The sequence below is a fragment of the Nannobrachium achirus genome (assembly GCF_963921795.1).
Source record: "Nannobrachium achirus genome assembly, chromosome: 3".
Lineage (NCBI taxonomy): Eukaryota > Metazoa > Chordata > Actinopteri > Myctophiformes > Myctophidae > Nannobrachium > Nannobrachium achirus.
Genome location: NC_137812.1, coordinates 56,028,732 through 56,041,132, shown reverse-complemented (window position 1 = coordinate 56,041,132; position 12,401 = coordinate 56,028,732). Strand labels below are relative to the sequence as shown.

General features: G+C 38.8%; 1 protein-coding gene across 1 annotated transcript; it reads left to right on the top strand.

The window, feature by feature from the left end:
* Positions 1-4,152: 4,152 nt before the first annotated feature.
* On the top strand, positions 4,153-10,351 carry knstrn (kinetochore localized astrin (SPAG5) binding protein; the record flags this gene model as incomplete). Its single annotated transcript, XM_080722680.1, has 9 exons — positions 4,153-4,237; positions 5,701-5,764; positions 6,383-6,434; positions 7,305-7,337; positions 7,811-7,910; positions 8,615-8,729; positions 8,847-8,893; positions 9,343-9,417; positions 10,223-10,351. The coding sequence occupies exons 2-9, from the start codon at positions 5,734-5,736 to the stop codon at positions 10,349-10,351; spliced, it is 582 nt and encodes a 193-aa protein (XP_080578806.1). The 5' UTR covers positions 4,153-4,237; positions 5,701-5,733.
* Positions 10,352-12,401: the final 2,050 nt, after the last annotated feature.

Here is a 12,401-nt window from a genome sequence, read left to right as displayed (position 1 = left end):
CTGTAAACAAAATTGCTGAGAAAAATTGTTTGCTCCGACGTAAAAGAAATATACAAAGATTCTCTGAAAATGAATGCAGCCCACCCATATGGCTGCTTTATTCAGTGGTCAGATGGATGGGCCACGAACACTTCCAAGACTTTCAATTCTGCCATGATTTCCAACTTCTATAGGTTATGAAAGATTGAATAATAGACTGAATGAGAATGAATAAAACATGCAAGGATGTGAAAATTACTTCCACAGCAAATGTGCATACTGTATTAAGGCTGACCTTAATTCTTTGTTGAGCTGCGTGTAGAGGAGCATTCTGTACAGCATCACTGGAACTGCAAAAAAGAAAAGAAAAAAAGGAAAAAAGTACAAATTTCAACTAATAATGTCTTGATGGGGCAGCAGGGAGAAAAATAAACAAAAGAAAAGAATGTTCTAAAATCTCACTCTGAAAACAGAAGAACTTTATTGGCACGGGCAAAACTGACTCTTCTTGAGAGTCTCTTTTCCACAGCCTTGGAGACCTCCACCTTTCAACAGAGCAAGAATAAACAGTGTCAGTGAATAGCGCTGCCGTTCAACAGAAGCCTTATTACATCCATATTTAAACTTGTTACGTTTGTCTGTAAATGAATGCCCTACTACAGTATAGGGAGTACCACAGTTTTACATGGAATGGATAATCTTTAAGTGATTTGATGGAATAAAGCTCTTATGACAATATTGTCAGAGATGTACCGAGAGTAAATTGGTCATGAATGCAAAGGAGACCAAAATGTAAATCAAAAGAGCATCTATACCTGGACATCTACTGTGGTAGGGGCCCTCTGGCATTTTAAAATCTGAAAAGAAAGCTCATTATAAAATGTCCCGGTTTCATGATTGGCAAAGAGAACATACAATTACATATACAAATCACATGTAGTACTGACCGATGACAGGCGCCGCCTCGGCTTTTTTGATCCAATCGTGTCACTGTAATTGAAGAAAATCACATTTATCCACATAAACCCTCTGTTCTTAGAAAGATGGACCAGAGTTACAGCTGTACTTGGGCCACTCCTCTCCCCACATTGCCCCCAGAATAGGGTGGGATTCAAGTGGTTAATTCAGTCATTTCATGCCAATAATGACATGCATCAAGCAGTGACATTTTGTTTTGTTAAAACAAAACAGGTTTATGAAAAAATGTTTAGTCTCCCCAGCGCTTTATTCAGGCCAGGAACACATTTTTCATGTAAAGTATGTAGCAACATATTTGATTTTGTAATCTTTGACTAATATTTGACGTTTTTCTGAAAACTTAGGTCAGGCCTAAATACACAAAATACGTTTTCAGGTGGGTTGCCAATGTCATTCAATCAGGAGGGAGTACAAATTTATCGTCTTCAGATTTATTGTAATCCAAATGCACTTTTGTCTGCTCGTTGGTGTGTCATCACTCCCAATTTCACTTTTATTTTGCATCCTGGATGAGTGCTCTCTTCTGAGTGTATAAAACTGGTATCCCAACCTGAAAAGTATTTTCTATCAACACAACAAGAGCTGGAGCAATGGGCAACACACTAGTAGGGCTGTCACAATTATTACATAATCGACTAATCGCAATTATTTGACATAATCGTGATTATTTTTCATAATAGTCATAATCGTTTCCATGTTGAAAAATGTTAATATTTTTTTAAGTAAAAAAAATAGTGGAAATAGCAGATCTACAAGCTCCCGATGCGACGCGTTGTGAGCTTGTAGATCGGCTATTTCCACTATCAATGTTATTTTTTGAAGTATAAAGTTGTCAAATATATCAGTAATTTCTTTGTATATTTAGGTTATGTGTCATATCTGCCATGTGCAACTTCAAAGCCTAAAAGCCAAACAGAAATGTAATTGTCAACGACAAAAACACAATTAAATCGTTAATCACAATTATTTGAGAAAAATTAATCGTCATGTAAAATATCATAATCGTGACAGCCCTACACACTAGTAATGATTACTGTCACACTATACGTAGAGCAACACTTCTTTTAACAAACGCATATCACTGCACCTTAAACCTCTTCCCCTGGGCCAGGTGATGGATCAGAACATGAAATGGGGAACCCTCCCTCACTAACATGAGCCATCTTTAGTGGTGATACTTTTGCTTTGTGCTTCTAAACAGCAAAGATTAAATGCCTTTTCAAACCACACAAGCCTGCCACTCACACATTGCCCCTCGCAGCAGCATCCTCATCATTTGGCTCCATGTTCAACTGTGGGGAGGGAAAACAAAAAGGAGTCAGAAGAAAGAACCTGACATTACCAACAGGGTAACCTCAATCACTTGACAGTTTTTGGCACAAATGTCCGTTGTGCCCATGTTAAATAAATGCATCTACATGTCAAAAGTTAAAACATTCAAGCAGATCAGTAATCATAATCAGAGGCATGCTTATGTAAGTCACTGGTTCTAAATGTGGTTTCTGGGGACACCCAGGGGTTCTCGCACTGCGAGGCGTTGTGAGCTTGTAGATCAGCTATTTTTGGCAAAGTGGTTTGGTGTAGAGGGAAAAAAGAGCAGACTAAGTACAGAGTGAAAGTGAAAGGTCAAGTTTATTAACTATTGACATAAGTAAAAGACATGCATTGCATATCATCATCACAATTACCAATTACCCTGTACAATAAGTTTCCCAGAGGTAGTAGGTTTGGAGGTCGTTGTTGAATGGGATTTTACTCATAAGAAACACCATACTTGTACCATCAAATGGCCCAAGATGGTGCAGCACCAGTAGTTTGTGGCTTTTCTTTATGTGACACAGATGGGTCTGTCAGTACCCAGTCAGTACAAGCCTTGGATCAAGAAAGAATATCATAAGAAGATGTAGAGTTGACTTAGCCGCAAATTGCAACACTAGATTTTATTTTAATCGGATGAATCTAGGGTTGCAATACCTCCCATAGGCAGCCAATGCATCAAAACGTTTTTTTGCTGATTGTATTAAACGACTTCAAACTCACCAATATCGTGGCTCTATGGAAAGCTTGGAATTTACTCTTGCTATCTGCAAAGTGTTTGTTTCCGAAAAATCCACCGTAGAAATGTTAGGAGCTACATTCTATCAAGAAATTGGCTTCAGGTGATTATTTTCTCTAAGTGCTGGAGACTGGAAGCGCTTGTGGGAAGTCACTCAGCGGTCCTGTGTACCACCTGGTTCTAAATGTCACATAATGCAGGAGGCAGCGGGACGCTGCGTAATAGAAGACGAGCGCTTCCGAAGTTCAACACTTAGAAAATAAACCATGTCTGCTCGGATTTCTTGACAGAAAAGAAATCGTGACAATTCTACGGTGGATTTTTCGGAAAAAAACACTTTGCAGATAGCAAGAGTAAATTCCAAGCTTTCCATAGAGCCACAATATTGGTGAGTTTGAAGTCGTTTAATACAATCAGATAGCAAAAAAACTGTTTTGATGCATTGGATCCCATGGGAGGTAATATTGCAACCCTAGATTCATCAGATTATAAAAAAAATCTAGTGTTGCAATTTGCGGCTAGAGTTGACTTTTACTAATGTCTAAATAGCCTACATCTATGAAAGTCTTGATCCAAGGCCAACTCAGTAGGCCTAAAAGATTTGGATACGTTTGAAAAATAGAAAATCTGCATAATAATGACTATTTTACTTTTGTAGGCTACATTGAGTACATTTTGATGCCTTGTGGACTTTTACTCAAGTACTTAATTCCGGACTTTTAATTACTTTAACAGAGTATTCCATTATGCGAGTACTTTTTTTTCCACCACTGCATTTTCCATCTCCAAGCAAGTACTCATAACTACAACGTACATATCCAAATGTAACAGAAATCACAACAATGTGAGTGTATCAGTTGTCAAGCTGATACTAAAACAAATACCCGAAGAACATACTTATTTACCAACCAGTGTGTTTGTTCTGGTTTTTAAAACGTCCGTCTCCCTCCGCCACCTGCATGCGATTGCGAAAATGTTCTCTCCTCCTTTTATAGTGCATGCGCACTGCTGGTTACAGCAGCGACTAAAATAAATGGGTTACAAAGTTTGGCGTAACAAGTGCAACTGCGTTTGAAAAGAGGCTCCCGTTTCGGTGTAACACACCGGAAGTGACATATATTCGCGCGACGGCGGCGGCACTTTTTCAAATCGTCCTCCGACTGTCTGTCTTGTTGTTTTGGTCATTCAGCCTCCCTACATAATAACCACTGCATTTAATTTGAGGTAAGCGTGTTGTTGGAAAAGTTAGTTTTAGATTATGTTCAACAAATCATTAAGTTACTAGCAACATAGCAACTGGCAGTGAACGGTATTGTTGGGTACTGTGTTGTGTCTTACCTCTGTAGACCTTTTCGCAGCTAGGCTAGCCCTAGAATGGCTGTGACAGTGTGATATTATGTACATTTCTTGAAATGTACATTATACAGTCATTCTAGGACTAGGCTTCTGTTAGCCTAGCCCCGCATATAGAACCTCACCACTGCTCGAGGTGGGTGAGGTTCTATATGGGGCTACTGTACTGTTAGCCTTGATACAAGACTGTCACTGTGATCCAAGGCTACTGCAGTTAGTGCTGGGGTCTTCATCAGTGGGTCCAGGAGGACCCCTCCCTAGGGGGCGGGGGTCCTCAGAGTTACTATAGGGGGTCCTCCAAATCTTTGTGTGATAGAAACGTTTTGTGTTATTTTTTTAACCACTTGAACCCTAGTGTCCTTATTCTGAGAACTTTAGCCAAAAATAGCAGATCTACTGCGACGCGAGGCGTTGCAAGCTTGTAGATCGGCTATTTTAGGCAAAAGGCTTTAGTGTAGAGGGGAAAAAGGGCAGACAGTACAGAGTGAAAGGCCAAGTTTATTAAGTATTGACAGTAAGTTCAAGTGGTTAAATATTATTTTGAAAACACAAATTGACATGAATCCAAAATACACAGATTGTTCTGTCAATTGATGAAACTATATGGAATCTATGAACAGGTTGTGGGGGTCCTTGCTTCATCTCCCTCTCAGCTAAGGGGTCCCTGGCCTGAAAACATTGAAGACCCCTGAGTATATATAGCAGTTAATAGCAGTTTGGATCACCCTACTTACTGCTAAAACAACATGGCTTTTGTATTATAAAATACACCAGCCACTTAGATTTGAGGGAACTGGTTGTTGGCAAATCAATATACAGGCTTGATCACGAGTAAGTCCTATAGAATTACTTGATGGATCATGGAAACAAAAATACTGATATGCCAAGTCATCTGTTAAAATTATAACAAATAAAATTGGGTACATTTAATAAATATCGACCAAACAATATTTAATCCAAAATGATGCAACAGTGAGAAACTTTTGGGCAGGCAAAGAAATGCACAGCTATGTCTAATAAAAAATGGCTAGCATTAGTCACACACAAAAAAAAAAAAAAAAAGAGAGAAGACATGTAAAGACATGGCTGTAGTTAATTATCAAAGATACGGTTTTAACTGATGATGATCGATATGTACATCACAGTATCACCTCTAAGCAAGAGGAACAGAACTTGACATGGGTAATTATCTTTAATGAAGTGGTGATACTATAGTTTTATGTTTATTATAATATTATAATTATCCTTTCAGTCACATTTGATGCTAAAATCAAAGCACTGTTGAATTATAACTACTTGAATGCAATAATGATCAAAATACTCTTTCATTCCAGGTGTTGTTAATTCTTGCCTTGACTTAATCACAGATGGCAACAAAGATCCCCAAAGCTGCTCCACGTAAGCTCAAACTTCTATATTTTGTTCATGCTAGTTGTAGTTGTGTAATCTAATAACCACATGCAGGGGTGTTACCAGGGCCCAAGGTGGAGTGGCCTGGAATTATTTTATACTTTAGCTATTGAAAAATAGCAGATATACAAGCTCACAGCACGGCACCGAGTGCCACGCTGTGAGCTTGTAGATCTGCTATTTTTTAAAAGTTGTGAAATGTAATGCAAATCTTTGAATATACCGGTATGTATTTTTTAATCGAACATTTGTAACTCAAATTTTGCTTCTGGGGAGTCCTTAGAACTAAATATTTTGAGATGGGGGTCTGTGGCCAAATACATATAATGTTGGGGGTCCTTCACATGAAAAGGTTTGAGCACCACTGACATAGAAACATAGGTTTTTCAAAAAAAAACTTGGAAGGATTTGAAATATTCAAAGACATTTTTCAAAAATAGCAGATCTACAAGCTCGCAGCACGGCACTGTGAGCTTGTATATCTGCTATTTTTCAATAGTTAAAGTACCCAGGGCCCAGAATTTGGTGCAACACCCCTGACCACATGACCAAACACTCCTTCCATCAATTATTTAAGTCTGTGATGAGCCAAATTCTGTCTTCTAGCTGCACACCTTGCAGATGGTATCCTCAAGCCCAAAAAAGATAACATGGCAAGGTAAGTTAACCAATCTCAATGTACATCTGTGACACTTTTCTTCTCTTCTCCCAATGGTGATATTTATCCCCTCATTCAAGGCTTGTGTTGAACACATTTTGTCCCCTGCCTGTAATTCAATGTTGGGAAGTTGCCCATAATGCCGTTTCATTTGAATCAAGGTTGTGTTTCCATGCACATACAATGATGCTGCTATAGCTGCAGTAGTATAAAGTAAACTCCAACAGGCAGTGAAATACTTCCCCAAGCTTCCTCAACATGGTAGATAAAAATAGGATACAAATAAGTAAGAATTAAAATTGGCCATACACAATATACCTAATCTCTTCTTAACATGTACTCTGCCAAGAATGAATTGCTCTGACTTGGGGTCAGCTCTTGTCATTAGTATCCAGTTGAAAGTATTGGCAGAAAACGTGTATTTAGTCAAATGTCTCCACTTTACCACAAAATGTAATTTTACATTGTGGTTTTAGTGCTACTGTGAATGCGGACCCGTCGTCACCTACAGAGAAGGTGGAAAGTGCCTGGAGATATTTTACTAATAAACAGTAACACGTTATCTGCCAGAAGTTTAAAATGGAAATGAAACTAGATGACAACAGCTGACCCCAACTAAGTCACAGCAGTTAATTAATGAGTACAAATGCAGCGCCACAAGCGTTGTATCTGTAATAAATTAAATGTATGAAACTTCACAGCCATTCTGATAATAAAATGTCCCTTTATTTGCCTTCATTCTGAATCTGTTCCTTTCCTTTCCTTGCTCTAATGTAAAGCACTTTCGAGCTCAATGATTTTATGAACAGTGTTATACTGTACAAATAACTTTATTAATAATAATAGTATTCCCACATTGTTGTCTTGCAGAAAGAATGTGGCTGCCAAGGTTCACAAAGGGGTGTAAGTTATACATTTATGGCAGTGTTTGTTTTTGACTTGTCTGTAGTTATGGGTGAATTTGTAATGGATATGATGGAATACATGAAGACACCGTTCATGGCATGAAATGTATTTTCTGATAGCAGTCTCATCACACTTTCACAGCTTTTTAACTCATGGTTTTACATTGGGCTCAAACTATCAAATCAAATATTTCTATCTCTGACAATGTGTTTGATGTAAAAGCTCAAATTAACAAAGTCTTTGTATGGTTGAAGTTAAGATTTATGTGAAATATTGGCAATTCCCTGTGGCGTGACACTGCACTTTATTGTTAATTTAATAAATTCTCGAGAAGATTGTAGGGCTTCAACATGGAAAAATATGATATTAATTATCAGAAGCCACAACCTAATAAGGGAAGAACGACTGTGTACTTGTTTGGCAACCACTGCATTTAATGCTCTGTTTTCTCCTTGTGCACCGTTTGATAGACCCTTGACCAGAAATGGCCAACAGGCAGAGCTCCGGGACCAGAACCAGCTTTTGGTGGCCACCAATGAGGACCTGATGAAGACCATCTCAGAGAAACAGGTAGGAATAAGACTGAGTGAGCAGTTATTAGACACAAACAAAACTTATCTGTCAGTGGTTCTCAAACATTTTCATGCTTGGCCACAGACCCCCCCATCTGAAAAATACTTTGTGCCAGTGACCCTCATAAGAGGTTTCTGTAAGATGTTTCAAAATTATTATTATATTTTTTTTTACGTCAGATCTACAAGCTCACAATCTGTTTTATAATAGTTGGGTTAAGGGTTAGGGTTCAAGTGGTTACTGATTTTGTTGCTATATGAACACAATTTTCAGGTGACTCCCTGGGGTCCCTAGAGAAAAACTACCCCACTTTGAGAACCACAGACTTAACAAACACAAAAAAAGTAGTGTGTGTGTGTGTGTGTGTGTGTGTGTGTGTGTGTGTGTGTGTGTGTGTGTGTGTGTGTGTGTGTGTGTGTGTGTGTGTGTGTGTGTGTGTGTGTGTGTGTGTGTGTGTGTGTGTGTGTGTGTGTGTGTGTGTTTGTGTTTACACTGCAAGATGTTAATGCGACCTTAGACCTTTTCATGCCGTTTTCTGTGTTTCTTCCTTGTATGTATTTGAATTAATTTTCTATTTACCTTATGCAAACAACATTTTTGCTCTTGTTTGTGTATGTATCTATATGAGAATGCACGATCTTCACAATTCTGCCATCACAATTTGTTTCTATAAGAACAACACCAAGTCTTTTGTGTTGCAGCAACGTGTTGATGAGCTGGAACAGCAGTTCAGTGAGCTCGAAAAGGAGAATACAGACATGAAAAAATCCCTGAACGACTGCCATGTGGCCCTAATCGCAGCAAAAATTGATCCAGGTGAATAATATGTGCCCTTACTTCAAAACAAGATGTTTAGTCAATACGTGACCTCAGTGCCACTGCCAGCACACATCTGATTTTCTTCACAGATTAAAGTTTTTCTTGCTCGTTCAGTTGTAGGAGAAACGGTTGAAAAGGAAGATCAAAGGAAAGAGGTGCAGGTATGTACCTTTTATTTTTCTGAAATTCTATTATTGGGAACAACCTCTTGAGATGAACCCTCTTGTTTTGAAGGGGATCCGGAAGTTACAAAATAAACTTCATTCATTAAAACAAAAACAAAACACAACAACGATAATAACACCATTTGAATTAGCTTGCTACTTCAGACCGTAAGCTTTTACTTGTACTGCCCTATATTAAACAACAAATTACAGCACATTATGACACAAACAAGGTAAAGCAATGTGGAAAACGTAGGAGCAAAATAAAGGACAAACTAGGATTTCATTTCCACAGAACACACTTCATGACATGCAACTTGTAAAACAAATCTCTTCCGGTATTTCCCACATACTAACACTGTCCTTAAACACAGGTTGTGTGAGGTAAGGTAGAAGCAGTAAAGCTAAAGTCATCTCCTCTGTCTCTTTCATACCCTCCATTTCAGACTGTGTCCAGGGATCTGTTAAATGAGTTGAAGACTTTTGGGGACATGGCATCAACGCAGCGGGTTCAACTGGAGGTAAATGTGATTGATTGGACTTTTCAACTCTCCATTTCATATGTTATACCAGTTTTCTTTTAAATGTATTATTATTATAAATGTTTCAAACTGTGTTACTTGGAATGTTCTCAGTGTGAGGAATGTTTATGCGTAACACTTCAGTTCTGCACTTTTGTTCTGTTAAACAGAACATTATAATATGAACCTGAAGTGGCAGAGTTGTGTTAGGCCTTTCATTATTACTGCAGTGAGAATAGAGGAGGTTAGGCCAGCCTAATGTGGGAACAGGAGTCACGTCGATTTACCTAAAAATCTTGTTCAGTGAATTTTTTTTAGGGCTTTTTATGCCTTTATTTAGATGGGGAATGACATGTGGCAAAGGTCGTCCGGATCGGGAATCGAACCGGCGACGCCAGTAGGCATCATAGCCTAGTATGTGGTATGCGCCTTGACCACTAGGCCAGCGGGCGCCCCATTTCTCAACTCTTTGGGAATGAAAGAGTCTATTTTCTGTAACATACCAGTATGTTTTCTATGGACAAACGGCTTCATAAGAACAGTTTTGGCGTAACTAAGACATTTAGCTTTTTTTCCCCTGTATAAATCAAAATGTTTTTTAGTTGCTTGCTTTATTTAGATATTTCATATTCATTTTAACAGACACACCACCCATTCTATAACGCGGCATTCGAGCACTTCAAACTCCACGTTAACCGTCTTATTTCATGCATTAATTTCATGCATGAATGTCATGGATTTCATGGATTGCATGCAATATTAACATATTGATTGCTATTTATTGTCTTTTCCTGTGTGTCTCAAGGCAATAAACACAAGTGTCAAGGACTTGACAGAAGCCCGGCTCAGTTTGATGCAGGAGCGGGAGATGTTTTCCCAGGAAGCTGCAGAAATGGAGCAAGCCCTTGAAGAAGCAGAGAGACTCCTGGCATAAAATGTTACTGTCTTGTAAAACAGAGAGCATCTGCAACTAAAAGTATTTATTATGACCCGCAGTTAAACTTTTCCAATCTTTTTCTTCTTAAAAATGTTCAGTTGACCATAATGTTGAATGATTAACTTGCAGACAACCTTTGTCATAGTAATTGTAGACATATAACAATCTAACATCTCAACTCATCTCAAAGGTTGCCGTTTTCCGCTGTATTTTGATTACATTGCACACACACAGCTGTGAATTTGACCAAAATCTTAGCCACATGTTTGTCCACTCCCATCCAATGTGGAGTTCTTACTGTGACAAATGGCTCTTTTCAATTATAAGAACTAAGCGAACAGTGGCGTGAAATGTAGTTCATGGGTTATGGATTTGTTTCCATGCCCGACAACTCGGTTTCACATACGGTTCTCGGAACTTAATTTGGTACTTTTTAATGTAGGCGTGTCGCCAGCCTGAGCCCCAAGAAATGTGCCAGAGCGAGGCGCCTATCCGACTAGTGCCTTGCTCGGGCCCGCCGAACGGTGCAAGACCTGCTGCTGACTCAGCGTGTCTCTGGTTATGATGTTTTCCAAATTAAAGATCTAGTATTGAGTCGACATGATCTGCACCTGGAAACATTGACATGCAACATTTGTTTGTGTAATAGAAAGCTCAGCTGAAAAGAAGGGTCTGTTTGTTTTGGCGAGTTATCTCTAGGGATGAAAGCGGATTATTTTCTTTTTGTCACCCTCTCTAGTCCTTTTGTCACCCAGGGCAAATAAATGCTGCGTGTGACAAATAACCATGTAATCTCAATAACGGCAAATGTAGAAACTTGAAAAGTGCGGTAGGTTGTGGCAGAGGGTCCCTATCCACAGTGTTGTGTGAGTTTGTACATCGATACACAACAGACTGTACACCAAGCATAAATTGACATTGATGTACCGTGTCGCAGATTCATCTGACTCCAGCTGTCTCCTGCCTCATTAGAAACTACACTAGGATAAGAACCTCTGACATCATCTGTATAATTTATCTTCTACAAAGGGCATCACAGCCACAACACGCACGACTATCAATCTGTTAACTATTTGGAATGATTAATAGGGCTATTTGATTGGTAGTATCTTTTTTTATATTGTTGCATAGTGAGACAGCCTTGATGCCAGCTGTGTGGTCAATGATCCAAATGGCAGGGAAGGATGGCATGTTTGTTCAAGTGTGTAGCACAACACGTCAATTTAATAAAGACATATTCATTTTAGAAAAGCAGTGTGCCTTGGTTTTATGAATTGATATAAAATCTAACCTCTGTCTCGTTTGTCTTGTATTTATAGACCTTGCCTATACAAACTACAGAACCAGCACATTTACAAACATTTCCTTTTATAAGTCTTAATATTTTGTGTAATTTAACTATTATTTAACTATATATGGGCTATATTTATTATATTAAACATTTTCAACCATGTCATGTGAATTTTCAACAATAACATATTTTCCCCACAAATGTTAAATTGCAGACAAATTGATCTGCAAGCTCCCAATGCATCATGATGCAATGTGTCATGAACTTGTAGATGGGCTATTTTTGCTACAGTATGAATACAGGTATGACTGATGGTTTTTGACTTGCCCATTGGGAGACTGCAGAGTACACGTTCACTGCTAGTGCTAATGCATATCTGCTGCATGATGGAATATTTCTCATGACGCATAAAAGCTATGAAGCTAGTCTAAGTTTTTGTGCTTTCTGGTCTGGCAGGCTGCATTGGTTGTGATTGTGGACCCCCTGGCTGCACATTGAGCGTTTCCATGGATTATGGCTGCAGACTGTTATTATAGCCAGCTATTGTTAATGCTGTCATTATTATTGATGTTGCTGCTGTGCATCTCTCTCTCTCTCTCAAAACCAGCCAAGTCAGACCACCCGCCTAGAGCTATAGGTTCTGCTTGAGGTTTCTTCCCAGTTCCCATTAAAAGGTAGAAGATTTTTCTTGCCGCCGTGACTAAGCGCTTGCTCACAGGGGATGTCTCTTTTACGGATATGATCTTCACCGGATCA